At 37.1% G+C, this 16,776-nt stretch overlaps 1 protein-coding gene across 4 annotated transcripts in view; it reads left to right on the forward strand.

The window, feature by feature from the left end:
• The window catches only part of OPA1 (OPA1 mitochondrial dynamin like GTPase), a 92,972-nt gene that overhangs the window by 61,909 nt on the left and 14,287 nt on the right, over window positions 1-16,776 (forward strand). For all 4 annotated transcript variants that reach the window (XM_079766576.1, XM_079766578.1, XM_079766577.1 and 1 more), the window contains 4 exons: window positions 1,350-1,490; window positions 3,258-3,374; window positions 4,705-4,798; window positions 5,299-5,409. In XM_079766576.1, the coding sequence (XP_079622702.1) occupies window positions 1,350-1,490; window positions 3,258-3,374; window positions 4,705-4,798; window positions 5,299-5,409 (463 nt within the window). The remainder of the gene's footprint in view (window positions 1-1,349; window positions 1,491-3,257; window positions 3,375-4,704; window positions 4,799-5,298; window positions 5,410-16,776) is intronic.

Consider the following 16,776-nt stretch of genomic DNA (forward strand, 5'->3'; position numbering starts at 1 on the left):
ACTCAAGATTGTTCTGTGTTAAAGACGATAAATCCATGCTCTGGAAACTATTTTTTGCTTTTGTGATGTTACTTCTGAAAATTCTCACCTTGCCTAAGCTGAACTAATTCAGATCTTGGTCAGTATAGGTGGGAGAGGAGTGTTGTCCTGAAGACCAAGTGAAGTGGGGACAGATGGATAGGTGGAAGTGAAAACAGAACAGGGAAAGTTGAGGAAAATCATATTTAGAGATTTCTTTCCTACCTCAGACCAAATAGCAGATATTTAAGGAAATAGTAAAATTTCTCATTAAATAATATTTCTTCTAAAATGTCATGTTTTCAGAGACTATTAACTAGTAGTTCTGTGTACAAGCTAATTTTTTTATTTAAGTGGTATTTTTGTACAGATGTTCAGATTCTGTAGCTTAGTATAGTTTGGGCTAAGAACTGTGGTAGTGACGTGTTTAATCAGTGAATTTGAAGCTTTTTTACACATGCAATTTTAAAAGAAGGCTTGAAAATGAAGAAATAGGCCCTAGCCGGGTAGCTCAGTTGGTTAGAGCATCGTCCCAATACGCCAAGGTTGAGGGGTCAATCCCTGGTCAGGGTACATACAAAAATCAACCAGTGAATGCATAAATAAGTGGAATAACGAATTGATGTTTCTCTTTCCCTCCCTCCCTCCCTCCCTCCTATTTCCCCTCCCTCCCTCCCTCCCTCCCTCCCTCCCTCCCTCCCTCCCTTCCTCCCTTCCTCCCTCCCTGTCTTCCTTCCCCTCTCTCTCTAAAATCAATCAATAAATAAAATATTTTAAATGAAAAGAAGAACTTAATTTCACACTGTATAAGAGTCATATTTTCAAACTTATCACCTGTATGTATATATTTCCTCCTTTGATGAAGAGATTGTGAACAATTATAGAGAAGAAACTGGAAATTAATCTAAGAATAATGGGTACCTTACAGAAGCAATCTAAAGCAAGATATTTTAATGAAAAGACTATTTAAAAATTTCACTATGAATTTTATATTTAATTTGTTGTAAAAGAAACATGTCAAGAGGTGTAAGTCCTTACAGTCATCTAATTATTAGATATAAAGCATTTATAGAATATTATCTCTTTCTCTGTAAAATATTTCAGCAATAGTAAAATACAACAAATAGGGCCAAAAATTTTTTTTCTTTTTTGCCTGTCATAATTCCAAGTTGTTCTGCATGCATAAGCCAGGGCACTGTGTACGTTCTTATTTGTTGTGATTGAACTTGTGTCATTTATTGTGCAATATTTATTAAAATTGGGACTCTGTTTTTACAAGTGTGCCGAATCATGAACCAACTAAATACTTTCTTCTTTGAAACATTTTAAAGTGTGTTCACAACGAAACCAAGAGTGAATTGGAGAAGATGTTGAAATGTAATGAGGAACACCCAGCCTATCTTGCAAGTGATGAGATAACTACAGTCCGAAAGAACCTCGAGTCCCGAGGAGTAGAAGTAGATCCAAGCTTGGTAATAAATATGCCATAAAGCATGCAGTTGCTTCCTTAATCTTTGTTTCTTGTTGGGTAATGCCTTTGGATTCTCTTTTTCCTCTCTTATAATAAATATGAGGATAAAAATAATTACAGTTTAGACTAGTTTTTGCTTACCTTCATGATGTTTATTTGGAGAAAATAAGAATAAAAGTGTGTCTGGGCCTGTGTTTCCTAGTTAGAGTGTAAGGGATCAAAACCTCACTTTAATATTAGCTTAAGTGAAACCCAACGAGAAAAATAATTCTAGTGGGACAGTCGTATAAAATTTCAGAGCCACATATAAATTCTTTTAAAGATTATCTGCTATTTATGTTTTCTCATTTAAGAAGTGAGTATACATACTTATTTTAAATTTCACCAGAGTTCAGAATAAGAAAACTGACATTCAAAACAGTTATAGCTGTTATATGTGTAGCTTTATTTATAAACTAGAGGCCCGGTGCATGAAATACGTGCACAGGTGGGGTCCCTAGGCCTGGCTGGTGATCAGGGCCTTCGGGGGCCATTTCACCCAGTCCTGATCGGGGCTGGGCCAGCCAGGGCCTGCTGGCTGCCAGCTGCCAGACGGGGCCTGAGGGACGGGGGAGACCGCAGGAGGTTTGCCAGCCGGGGGGAGGGACCGGGGGAGGTTGGCTGTGGGAGTGCACTGACCACCAGGGGGCAGCTCCTGCTTTGAGCGTCTGCCCCCTGGTGGTCAGTGCGCATCATAGTGACTGGCCAACTGGTCATTTGGTTGTAACGGTCGCTTAGGCTTTTATATATATATAGATTGAAAATGAAATTAAGACTAATGATTACATGAACATAGATTTAATTTATCCACATTGTCGTAGTTCTCATTAATAATTAGTTGCATCCAGCTTGATACTTTTAAGTTTTCTGTGGCTATAACTACAGTGGGAGAAACTTTGTCTATATGTAGGATGTGGATTGGCTGCATATCTTAATTACTTTCTGTGAGCAAGAAAATCTCAGGTTTTTTTCCAGCAGACACTTTGTTCAGTGCACTTGATGAAGCTATAAAAAAGGTAGGAAAGTACTCTGACAGGAATAGTGGTTGGACTAGATGTCAGGAGACGTGAATTCTAGTACAGTTTCATTCTATTCACTAGTAATATTACCTTTAGTAATTCATATAATCTCTCTGAGCCCCTTTTTTCATCTGTCAAATGGTGGTGATGATACTTATTCTACCTACTTAATATTGTTATGCTTTAAAAAAGATAGTGGTATGAAAGAACCTTGAACACTAACAGAGTGTATAGCAATAACGGGGAGGGGGGTCATAGTGATGTGGTAACTGAAATTTAATAATCAGAAAGGAAATATTGTTGGGTTGGTTGATGGGCATGGTCTGATACCACCTTCTAGTCCTAACTCTGTCCAAGGCTCACAACCTCTTATTGCCTTGGAATCTTTACTTTGAATTAGGGGAAGATAATCCCTACTATAGTCAAATAATCATCTTTGTACAAGATGATTATTTGACTATAACAGCAATGCTTGTTAAAAAATACTGCAAATTTTCAAGTACATAAACTGGTAAGGGGACAGACTAGTAGTAAATCTTATCTTTGTCTTGAAAAAATTTAATGGATAAAAAAGGTTGGTAGAATAACAACATTGCCATTGGTTTTAATTTTTTTAATATAAATAAGCTTTGTAGGTGACTTTTCAGAATGTGTTTGATTAACTTGACAAGTGTATAATAACTCTGGTGTTTGTTTTCTTTTTTCATTAGATTAAGGACACTTGGCACCAAGTTTATAGAAGACATTTCTTAAAAACAGCTCTAAACCACTGTAACCTGTGTCGAAGAGGCTTTTATTACTATCAAAGGCATTTTGTAGATTCTGAGGTAAGGTTTCCAAAAACAAGGAGAAATGTTTTATAGCAATAGTATTTTAGATGTTTAAAAGTAAACTTTAGCTTTAGCATTAATTTTAAGTCTTTGGATCTTCTGGAAAAAAATGTGTGATTTATAAAGAGTAACCTACCCCCTATCTTTTCAAAGATATTTACCACTTTGATGGTATTTGCATCTTACATGCATATCATCCCAGTGCCTGTAAGATTGTGTGTGCATGTAATAGGCACTAAACCACTTTAAAATACTTTTTAAGAATTAACTTCTTTAGTTATAAAATAATACATTCCCATTGTAGAAGGCAAATTCAATAAATAAATGTAAAAATATGCAAAAGGAAATAGTCCCTTATAACCCTTCACCTAGAAGTAATTTTAATTAACATTTTTTTATATTTTTATTCAACTCTTTCTATGCAGGGTTGTATGTGTGTGTATGTGTACAAGACAGTCATCCATTGCATAGTGGAAATAATACTGTAAAACAGTTTTTATTGTGCTATTTTCCTATATTAGGTTGTAATTCTTTCTTTCTATCACTAAAATCTTGCTTTAAATTATTATTTTAAAGCACTATAAAGTTTTTGTAATGGATAGTTATAGCTTAATGTCACATTTTACAAAGTAACCTGTAGGTGGCAGCAAACGGATGTATTTTGAGCGTTTTTTTACAAGCAGGAATGTTTTGAAATGTATCCTGAAAATGCTATATTGATCAGTGATCTTATTTGAGCCCCCTAAAATGCTTTCCTTTTGAACTTTCAGCAGCTTAAAATGAATTTACAATTAAATGCACCTATGTAAAAGGTGGCAAATTTTTGCCTAATTTTAAATGTTGAGAAGACCTCTCTGCAGAATAAATTTCTTTTGAAAAATATATCAATTATTTTCATATACAGCTGAATTTCAAAACTTTCTTGAGTATACACTCAAAGAAAAGAGGTTAACCTAAGGACATACTTTAACATGGTTATGTGTTGAAACTAAATACAAATTAAGGGTCATAATATGCTGTGGATTTCTACTCGTATAAAACGCAATGAAATGCCCTATTTCCCAAGTTTATTTGCTTGCTTATTGGAATTAAAACAAAGTTATATAGGTGTGTGGTAGATAGAACCCAAATCATGCAGAATTTGATGGATTCTGTGCAGAAATTATTCAGTAGCTTCTATCTACAATAGGAATATACGTATACGTTAGGTAAGTCTGAGTATTTTTAAAGCTTAGGCTATAGGCCCTTATTTAGTAGTTGTCTGTGTTTATGATCAAATTTATGTTTAAATTTGCATCTGGTAATCTTAATTACCTTGATATTTCAGTTGGAATGCAATGATGTTGTCCTATTTTGGCGAATACAGCGCATGCTTGCTATCACGGCAAATACTTTAAGACAACAACTTACAAACACTGAAGGTAAGCCACAAAGGCACCATTTTCTAATTTTGACATAAAAAATACAGTAATAACATCCATTTATAATAGCATGCTCAAATATTTCCTTTATGATAGATTTATTTGAAAAACTGAAAATTATTATTTGCCCTTAAAAAATTAATGAAAATAAATCATAATTGAAAAGGATGGAGATAAAACATATCAGGAGTCTCTCTTTATTACAGAAAAACTCTGTTAGAAAAGGACTCCTAAGCATCACTTAGTTTTTTTGAGAAATCTGTACTTCTATTAAAGTGTCAGGGCTTGAGAATATGACTCTCTGAGAAAATATATTAGTTTTATGCTGTTAAAAGCACTGAATAATAGGTAAATATTTTCCCTGTAACTGTGAGAAGTCTGAACTTAATTGATCTAATGCGATGAGTAAAGTAAGAACTTACTGCACGTATTGTTAATTTCATATCCTTGTCCACTCATAAAAACAGTGCTCCTCAGGTTTTTTTATTTACTTTGAACAGTCAGACGATTAGAGAAAAATGTTAAAGAAGTACTGGAAGATTTCGCTGAAGATGGTGAGAAGAAAGTTAAGTTGCTCACTGGTAAACGAGTTCAACTGGCTGAAGACCTCAGTAAGTACTTCCTCCTGCCTTTCACTTTGCTGCCTTTTCACCATCCCCAGTTTCATTCCTTGTTCACCCGTTTAACCTCAGACTTACAGAAAAGTATATACAAAGAACTTTTCTTCCTGAACTATATGAGGGAAAGATGCTAACATGAAGCCCCATCGCTTCCAAGTACCTTAATGTGTGTTTCTTAGAAATAAAGATTTTCTCCTAGCAACCAGTAAAATCAGGATGTTGATACTGATTACGACGTCTAATTTCATACACCATCCAAGTTCCCCTTTTGTCCTAATATTGTCCTTCCATGTCACAAGATGTTCCATGCTCATTCTGTACTCTACTTGACCCAACTTTTTTTTTTTTTTTTTTGAGAATGGTATGTAGAAATCAAGAGCTGGGAACTGATGCTCATTATTACTAGAATATTACTGTTCCCAGAGCCTCTCGGTGGAAAGAGCTAGGGAACAAACACTGCATGTGTGCATGTACACTCATAAATGCATATACACACATTTGCATCTATATTCCTGGTCATACATATATGTCTGTATTGAAAACCATAAGTTAACACCAGTACTTATCATTTTAATTCAATAATCCAGGGTTTGTTCTCGTTTTCTCTTTTTCCATATTTGTAACTCCTTTTTCTGACAATGAGAAAACTGGCTCTAGGTATCATTAATATATTTACTTATTTTGATCAGTGCTCCTTTATGTAACCAAACTTGTCACTCTCCCCTTCATTGAACGAACATTCTCTTCACCCAGCTCAGGCTTTTACACTGACTCCAGGACAGCTCTGCAGTGCCTCACCTTGTGTTGGTACCCTTTTCACCTCATCTGGGCCCTGACATCCCTTGTCAGGATGCCCTCTTCAGAGCTCAGGCTCTGTCCCTTTATGCAGACATCCCCCCCTCTCATTCTCCCTCTCCCTGCACTCTACACAAGGACTCCCTCCTCACCTGAAGTCAGACTATGTTTTTATGGAGACACCCTCTTCATCCTGCTTGTGCTCCAATGCCCTGCACCAAACTACCTTCCTGCACAGACACTCTCCTCACCTCTAGGCCAGGCCACCAACTCCCCCATGTGAACACCCTCTTACTCCTGGTCCAGCTTCTCACCTGCACTAGGCAGTGTGGCTTTCCCTTCCCCTCCACCATCCTCAACTCACTCCACTTTGTGGAGTTATTGAGTTCTTTCCTGATGCTAGTAGGTTCCTAGCTTTAAGATGTTTTGCTTGCCTGTTAAGATTTACTTAGATCCTCGAGAACTTAAGGAAGTCAGTGAAAGATTAATATTATTAAATAAAAATACTGGGGTTGGCACTTCTCTTTGAGCCTACCTTGTTAAAAGTTTCCCTTACTGCAGCTTCATGAAACAAAGTATTTTGTCTTTCATTTTATACTTAAATGTATTATCCAGTCAGTTTTCTGATATCTAAAAGAGCATATGCTGAATAGAAAGAAGTTCTTCAAATTTGAAAACAGTTTCTAAGCTGAATTTATATCAGTGCAATACAGTCACTAGAATATCCATGAGAAAGCAGGCAATTTTCCTATTTTATACCCTGAGCCAAAGCAGCATGCTATTTTCCACAGCTTATCTTTTCCTTCTCTCTCCATTTCTAAGTTATCTGAGCTCTTCATTTCTGTCTTTTCCTTTTCTTTCTTTAATAATCTTTTTTTGAAACATACTTTAACTTTTATTTCCATTTTCTATTGACTGTCTTTTGTTTTTGTTTTTCATGCCACTTTGGCAACATAGTTAAGTTTGTGCTAACTTACAGATCTATTTTAACTCAGAGTTGCCATATATTAGCTGTGTTATCTGGGGCGGGTATCTCCCAGAGCCTTAGCTTCTTTATGAAAATGACTACGTACTATAATAGTTATTGCACAGCATTGTTAAGAGAATTAGTTCAAAACCATTTGGAAGTCCGTGGCTCATAATTTCACGCTAAATTAATACTGTTCCAAGATGCGCTGTGTCATGTCACAATGTATACAATATATCTCTTTTTTATTTCTCAGGACATAGTTATCAGACAGTGAAAACTTCCACGTATTTTACCAGCATATACATTTTTAAGTGTTTTAGAAAATGCTGTGTCTCTTCTCATGTGTGTAACCCCATCATTTTCCATTCCTAATGTGATTCTTTAAAGAAAGTGTATTACTAACACAAATTTGTGCACTGTCAAGCCAGGTCATATGTTCTGCTGGTTTTCCTTAAAATGATTGACTACCTCTGTTCATATAATATTATGGTCGCATTAATGTACCAAATAATGTGCTTGGAAGCAAGTGTTTCACTAGTGACTCAGCTTCATTAGTCCCATTTAGAGAGATGAGCCATGACTTGGTCCATTAGTTGTAAAGTATATATCTCCTTATTGTTTATCTTCAATCTAGCACTTGGGAATCTGGTCATAGATACTTTTAGCGAGAAAACTTTGAGTTTAACAATTACTACTACATTACACAGTTCAAAGTGTCTAGTATAGCATATTCAGTTATAATATAACATGTTCGTTAACAATTTAGAGAAGAGAGGCAATCAAGAGAGTTTTTACTGTGATTTTAAAATTGTACAGAGTAGAACATTGGTAGTTTTATGCATCACATTTATTGTCAGTCTTAAATTTGCTTGATTTTAAATCATTTCACCACTTTACTTTGGAGATTCACCAACCAGTTAGTTAGCCTTTAAGATGAGTACATAAGAATTAGTACAGTGTTCTCTCATCTTCTAATGAAGATATACCATGTTCACTAGTGAAATAAAACCATGGAGCTGGAGTTATTAGGAAGGTCAAAGAAATGAGAGAGGAGCCCACTTCTTTTAGTCTCGGGAGGCGCCTGGGAAGAGGAGTCATACGTAGGAACTAGATCTCTTTGGAGATATGGTAGATTCCATAGCTGGAGCAAGAAAAGGTAGGATGAACCTGGGGCATCTTAAGGTATAGAAAGTAAGGAATTACTTGGAAGAATGGTGGGGACATGTCAACAGGATATAGAGCCAGCTTGAAGAGGCTCCAGCTGGCCAAGACTAGGATAATTTGGGTATGAAAATAAATAATGATAGTTATAAATTATAACCCATTGAGTAAAATAAATCCATGTTAATATTTATATTAATAAAGGAATAAAATCAGTGATGAGGAATGGGATGTTTGTACAATTACACAAAATATCTCCATACAAAATAATTAAAAAAAGAAAAAGTAATTTTACATTGGACAAGCCTTGACGATACCACCTAGTCAAGCGGTCAAAGTTAATATTATCAGTAATGGTCAAATCAGACCTGTGGATGCTTTATAGAATGCAGTGAGAAGAACCCAGCATCACTTCTAGGATCTTCTTACCAGCGATGTATAACTTAAGTCCCATTATAAAGATACACCAGACAAACCTAAATTAAGGCACAGTCTACAAAATAGCCTGTAATCTTCAAATACATCGATATCATGCGAGACAGGGAAGACTGGGATCTGTTCTGGTTGAAGGAGACTAAGGAAATGCAATGTGTGTGCCTGCACGGGACCTTTTTGCTCTAAAGCACATTAGTGGTCCAGTTGATAAAATGTGAAGGGGATCTGAGGGTTACAAGGTAGTAGTCCCTCAGTGTTAATTTTTAAACTTTATTTGTTAAATTAGTATTCTTTAGGAAAAGATCCTTGTTTGTAGCTAATACCAATAGAATATTTGGGGCTTTAGTGGCATAATGGCAGTAAATGATTGAGGAAAAATATGTTCTTTGTAGTATTCTGACAACTTTTCTCTAAGTCTAGAATTATTTGCATTAAAAGTGTTTTAATTGTGTTTTTATTACTGATAATGGATCAGGCTCATATGAAAATAATTTAGAGAAAACAACACCTTTCAAAATATGTCTCTGAAGATGTCAAAAGACTGTTACCTCATGAATAGTTTAGTAAGCTGCACAGCTCATCTTTTCACCTTAGTTTCTTATTTGCAGTGTCTAGTCCACTTAGACCTCTCTGGTGTGTAAATATGCCCACTTTGACTTTGATAAAATTATTTTGATTTTGTAGTGAATTTTATTTCAAAGGATATAAATAGATATTTAAATAGTGTTAACTTGGATAAAATCTTTTTGGATTTCCGCAGAATTTTTAATGTTTCCAACCTATTTATTCAAACAGACTGCAGCTTTAAAATGCTTTCTTTGGAGAGGGGAAGATTGGTATACTATAGCTTAAATCAAAGTTTTTCTTTCTATTATGCTCTGTTTTATGATTTATAAAATTTATTTTATAATTGTCATCATAGAACAAGTGATAGTGGTATCACCTCACAGACTTATTTTTAGAGTTTGTTCTCCATCCACCTCAAGCACTGGTGGTAATTGCTGGCAGTGTTGCTAAACTGAGTTTCATCAGTCCATCCGGGAATTCTCTTCTTGTTTGCCATGAATATGGTGTCAGGTTATTGTGAGTGTTTGGACCTTAAATTAATTGCTTAGGATTCATAGCTTAGGTGTCTTTTAACTCTTGTTCCTGAGTTACAGTTTTCATTCTCTGTGTACATAACCAAAGAATCATTGATACCCAGGAATTAAAGGGGCATGACCAATCATTTAGATCGCTCTAAGAACTACGGAGTCTTTCTTTATTTTACAGTGCATTCCTTTTTATTTTGGTATCAGAACTTGAAACTGTGTATGAATATATTTTTCTCTCCCAGATATTAGGCTTTGTGCTTTATATGCATTCTCATAGGTACATTCATTTTTCTTATATTATAGGTAAAGAAATGGAGGCTTAGAAACACATAGATAATAAGTGGTAAAGCTAAGAATCGACTCCAAGTCTTTTAACTACTGTGCCAAACTAATTTGAGGGGGGGGGGGGGGACAAAAAACTCAAGCCGTTAGAAACTATGATTACATAAAATGGTTCTTTACATTTGGATACTTCCATAGTTGACAATATCCTTTAGAGAGTAGGTCAGAAAAACACACATATTAGTGATGATGATCATCATCCTTTGTACTTCCTACACTATAAAAAGCTTTTTAATTTAAAATCAAATGATATGAAAACTGATAGAATTAGAACATCTGGGTAAGAGATTAGAACACTGAATGCAAGCGAAGCCACAGAACAGGATTGGAGGAAGTTCATTTTCTTTGTGTGAGTTATAATCACATCTTGAAGTATACTGTCAAATTCCATCACGGTTAAGTAGTATCTGAGTGCTCCAAACTCAGACACGGCTTTTCAATGTGACGTGTTCATGCTTAGAGACTTAGGCTTCAGCTATAACAAATGCAGAATTTTTATGGAGCAATTGAGGCTTTTTGTTGAGCTGGTCTGTGAGTGTTGAAATGTTTTATAGTAAGCTTCAGTGTATTTCTTCATAATTCTTGTACTTCATAGATGTGCTTCAGTCAAAACTGAATACTTCATACTTATATCTCATTTACTTACCAATAACTGCGAAAACAGTGGTAAACTCCTGTACTTGGGCTACCAATGCACAGGCGTATTTTAATGCTATAGTGTGATGTCCTTAATGTTAAAAACAGTGTAACTTAAAGAGGCTGGTAAATTAGAATTTTCCAATATCCGCGCCTTTTTTCTCTGGCAGTTAATTTGCTCTGCTGACTCCCTACGCGAGGTGGCAACAGCTGGCCTTTTTACTGGAGCTGGGGATTAGAGAGTAGGAATCACAGCAGCGTGCTCGGCCTCTTGCCTCTGTTGACTGTTCTTTATTGTTTGATGCCTGAGCATCTCCCAGACAGCAAGCAATTGTTTCTTGAAGCTTAAAGTTTGTTTCTCTTGGGAGTGTACAATGCTGGTGGCGCTCGTCTTTGTGTCTCTTCACTTTCCCAGTCTCCTCTTATCCTCCACCCTGTGCTTTCTCTTGATAATTAGAAAGGAGCAAAGATACAAGCTTTGTATCTTAGTGTGAGGGAGCTTCAGTTTTGACTTTAGAAACTTAGAAATATAGACCACAAATGGAAACTTCTTTTTTTCTCTCTCAGCTACCAGATATTCAGGAACAAATAATTTTTGTAATGAAAACTTTTGTTCTCCATAATTAATGCACATTTCTAAAATTATGATGATAAAAAAGGGAGCGACAGGAGAATGATTCAGTACCGCCACTTTAAAAGTTAAGATCGAAGAGAAGCGTTCCACAGCCGCTTAAATCTAAAAAGACCTTTCACTAGCTCTGAAACAATTCTAATTAATAGGTTAGTTAAAAATGTCTTCATGCCACATTAAAAATGGAATAAAAAGTAGTCAGAACATATGTAAATGGAACCCTCAGCCAGTGTGATTTTGTTGTTCTTCATGTAGAAAATAAAAATATCAAGACATTCTTGAATTTGATTTTCATAGGTTACTCCACATTAATGAGTTTCTCCCATAGCCGCCATGTGCTTGAGGGCCACGATGGGTACAAATAGTGGCCATGAAGCAATGAGAGACTGAATAGAAAGATTATTAGAGTCAGAGTTTGGAACTTAAAATTACTATAGAAAGGGAAAGTCAGAGGTTTAAAACTGTTTTTCCAGAGCGGGGCTCTGGCACGCATATTTTGACAAGTCTCCCTCTATAGGTGATTGGTACTAGGTCACCACCACCCACCCTTCTGCCCCTGAACTGGTGCAGTTCTTCCTGTTCGCAGCAGTACAGTTAGTTATTGATTGGGATAAAATTGACATCTATCTTCTTTTAGTAGAGTCTGATAAACGTGTGTGATTGTTGAAAATTTGGTAAGTTATTTGAGCTATATCTAAGTAGAAGTTTGTTTTGTTTCTGTAGATGTAACCATAGAAAATGAATTTTTAAGGGATTTCAAGGAGGAGGGGCTGGAATTAAGTTGTAGACTGCTAGGTAGGCCCAGAGAGCATTCAAACAACAAACAAAAAAAGCACAACCACAGAGAATAGTCAGTTGCCCTGGAGAGAAAGCATGAACTGTAAGGACCATAAGCCTTACAACATCATTTATATCTAAATACTGTTACTGTTTCTTTGGCCAATAATTAAAAGACCTCAGTACTGCTTTTCTCGTCTCCTGGCTTCTAGCACATTTCTAAGCAGTCTTTTCCTTGTCTCTCTTTTCTTATGTCTCTCATGTGCCTTCTTCTAGATCATTATCATGGGTCCAAAACCAGTATTTTTCCTCTGCCCTACTTATTTACCTTCTTTCAGTGTTTAAAAACCTTCCTGAGGTACTGCCAGTGATATTTAACTGAGCAGAAGGCAGGCTTCCCAGTCTAGGCAACCAAAATAACCAATTTCGGGGGGGGGGGGGCGGGGGGCGGGATTTGTGCTTACTCTGACTGACCTATTCTCCCAAAGTGACTTGGTTCGTTCATAATTTCACCATACCTATATGTTACATATTGTATGTCTTCTGTGACTGTTTGATTGTGAGCTTTTATACAGACGCTGTCTTCACCCCCTTCTTTTGACTTCATAAAGAAGCTCTCACTTCGCATCCTAAGGAACTCTTTTCCACTCTGTCATGCCAGAAAGCTCCCATCTCCTTTCCCTCCTAGAGCAGCTTGCGTTTGCTACATTCACCCTGTACCCACTCCCTTGCTAACACCTTTGATCTGGCTTTCATCCCTTTTGAAACCACTTCTTTTTGGTCACCAATGATTTGCTAATTGGCAGTTCACTGAATCACTTTCATAATTTTTTTAAAGTTATTAGGAATTTTTAAGTTGATTGGAATATTTTCATTCTCTTTGACATTTGTATACTTTTTGGAATGATTATTAGTAGGAATGAGTATAGTTGGAAAGTGGAAAAATTCACTACAGAGTAAGTAACTTTTTCTATTTTATGTTATCAGTGTTGATGGTCTCTAAGGCATCTTTTTAGGGTAAAATTTAAATATTTAAATTTTGCCTCTGAAATAATATTTTTCATAGTAAGCTGAAATTGCTAAACTAAAGCATCTAAGGAAGATAATGAAGATTATTTTTACCTTGAGTCTCCATAGGTGAAGTAGACTCTGCTCTGTGCTGTAGCTGAGAGAAAAGGGGGGGGGGGGGCTGTGGGGCGGGGGGGAGAGAAAGAGAGAGAGAGAGAGAGAGAATGAATCAAGCAGTCCTCAGGGAGAGTTCTGTTAGAAAGTAGTTATTTACAAATAGAATTCCCCACCTGAGTGGTATGCTTTCCAGGTTATTGATGAGAAAATCCAGACTCATAGAGGGGCTTTATAAGTCAGGCACATTTTTCTTGGCCCAAGTCTATTTTTTAAGGCAATATTGAAGAGTATTAGTAAATTGGTACAAGATTAAAAGAATATTTCTCTGGTACGCCATGTCTTACTAGCAAGTATATTCTTTTTGCTTTAAATTCAGGTTTTAACTGATTAAAATAAGAATAAAGATAAGAAAGGTCTCTTCAGTAATTTATGGGTTGAATTTTTCTTTTATCAATTTAAAGTAGGTTTTATTTATGCCTTATTGTGATAGGTGTTTATGTGTATATTATGTGTAAAAATGCCAGTGCATAGAATTAAAGCTACGAATTAGGCTGCTGTTTTTCCCTTGCTCATAACACTTACCACTTCCTTACTGACTGAGTTACAAATTAAGTAATATTGTTGAACATGGGATTAAATTTTGATTTGTTTTATTTTTAATTATTTTATGCATTCTCTCATTTCTAAGATGGGAAAAAATAGAATCTAGTCATTGAAAACAATCTAATCACAAACAATCCATTGGCCTTTTAAACGGCATATTAAAAAAATAAAATTATGCAAAACAAGAATAAATTTTTTTTTAAAAAGCGATCTTGAAGGACAAATTGATGCACACTAAACTTGTAACCTCTGGGAAGTGAGGTTCTGGAGATAGTTGGAGAGGGGATTAAGGGCAAAAGGAATTGTAATGTTTTACTATTTTATACATTTCTAAACTATTTTCCCAAATGAGCATAATTTCATATTCTTAATTATATTAGTCATGGAAATGATGAAACTAATTCACTATATGATCAATCTTAAAAGTGACAGAATATTTTCCCAAATAACTTCTTGGTGATTGTGAAACCAGAAGACGTTTTATGGGACCACATAGCACTTGCTCATCAAGGCACCCTCCTAAGTGTTAGGATTTACTTTCATTTAATCTCATTTCCAGTAACTGCCTATCATGGATCTGTCATATATGAGTGAATTGAAATCTGTCTTGAATTAGTGAAGTTTTCAAGCTTTTGTAACTCATTTAAGATAATAGATTTTCTTTGTGTCATTGTTATCTACTGGGTAGGAAAAGAGTCCATTTTAATTTCTCTTACAAAAACTGTTTCATTTTTCCTTAGTTTTAGTATTTTGAATTACAGAAGGAAGTTCAATTAGATCACTTTTTCTGTGCCAAGGAACTCAAGTCTTTTTATTGTTAGTCTTTCCTTTTATTGATGTCACTTTTTACTTTGAGTCATATGTACAGACTGTACCTGTCTTCTCTAAGTACACTACCAAATGTTTAGGTATTTTTGCTTTAATCCTTTTTATTATCATAGAACTAGTATATATACATTGTGGAAAATTAGAAAATATAGATTGCAAAAATTATAAAACAATTGCCACTACCGAGAAGTAACCACTGTAACATTGTATTCTAAGACAATTTTAATGTGGTCTAAGGGACATCATTTCTGTCACACATGTTCACGAAGAGGTCTTAGGTTGGCTTTCTCTTATACCTCAAATCTTCAGTTTATCATACTCCTATTTCTAGTTTCTCAGAGTAGGCTAAATTTTTCTTGATATAAACTTATTTCAAAAAGGCTCACTGAGAGGAAAAGCAGCATTAGTAAAAATAAAACCTATAGTACCAGTTACTTTAAATAGGTCAGGTATACCAAGGCTATTTTGTAGCAGAACATGTACTGAAAATTACCCTCTTTTGAAAGTTAATCCCTGCCTTTATTCAGGACCCTGGCTCTTCCTACGTATGCCTGTACCTTCTTTATGTCTCTCCTTTCTTTAAAAATGTTCAAGTCATTTGCAGCTTAAACCTGTTGGATTGACTCTTCTATGTACTCTAGCTACTTTTGATCTTAATTCTCTTTTAAACAGGAAACCTTTGAATGTTTGCCTTCTATTCCATTTTTAACATCCACTCAATTCTTAACTTGGTAATCTTTTATTCTCATTTCTACTTAAATTGTTAGAAATTACTAAGATTGCTGGCAATCAAGAGAAAGCAATGAATAGGAAGTATCCTATATAATAAAGAGGTAATATGCAAATTAACCCGCACGCCCTCACAAGATGGCTGCCTACAACCAGGCCGGCAGGAGGGTTAGTGAGGGACGACCAAACTACTGAACAAGCAGGCTGCGTGGGGCGACCAGGCCGGCAGGGGGGGGGGTCCGTGAGGGGTGACCAGGCTGGCGGGGGGGGGGGGGCAGTTAGGGGCGACAGGCCAGCAGAGGGGGGCAGTTGGGGGCGACCAGGTCAGCAGGGGGGGGGGCAGTAAGAGGTGACCAGGCCGGCAGGGGCACAGTTAGGGGCAACCAGGGCCAGCAGGGCAGGTGCAGTTGGGGGCGACCAGGCTGGCAGGGGGGGCAGTGAGGGGCAACTGGGCTGGTGGGGGGGGGTAGTTGGGGGCAACCAGGCCAGCAGGGGGGGCAGTTAAGAGCAACCAGGCCAGCAGGGAAGGAGCAGTTATTGCAACCAGGTGGGGCAGTTAGGGGCGACCAGGCAGGCAGGCAGGTAAGCGATTAGGAGCCAGTGGTCCAGGATTGTGAGAGGGATGTCCAACTGCTGGACATCCCCCGAGGGGTCCCGGATTGGAGAGGGTGCAGGCTGGGCTGAGGGGACACCCCCCACCCCGCTGCCGTGTACAAATTTTGTGCTCCAGGCCTCTAGTCCTATGTAATAAAAGGGTAATTGACCCTAACAGCAGAATGTTTAGAATGACTGCTGGACCAGTCATTATGAGGCACACTGACCACCTCTTGGTCCCTTCCCCCAGCCATTAGGCACCAATCACCTGATGGCAAATGGGGAACTGGGGGGTGGATAGTGGGGGGCAGAGCGGGGCCGGCTGTAGGCAGCTGGGGAAGATGGCCCTGACCGCAGGCCAGGCCTAGGAACCATACCTGTGCACGAATTTCGTGCACCGGGCCTCTCTCCCTCTCTCCCTCTCTCTCTCTCTCTCTCTCCCTCCCTCTCTCTCTCTCTCTCTCTCTCTCTCTCTATATATATATATATATATATATATATATATATATATATATATATATATCAGGCCAATATGCAAAGTGTCCCCTCCGGAGTTCGACCCAGAGACCAGGAGTGTGATCACTCACTATGACGTGTCCTGATCACCAGGGGGCGGGGCGGAACATGGCGGGTGACCA

The sequence above is a fragment of the Cnephaeus nilssonii genome (genome assembly GCF_951640355.1).
Source record: "Cnephaeus nilssonii genome assembly, chromosome: 3".
Lineage (NCBI taxonomy): Eukaryota > Metazoa > Chordata > Mammalia > Chiroptera > Vespertilionidae > Cnephaeus > Cnephaeus nilssonii.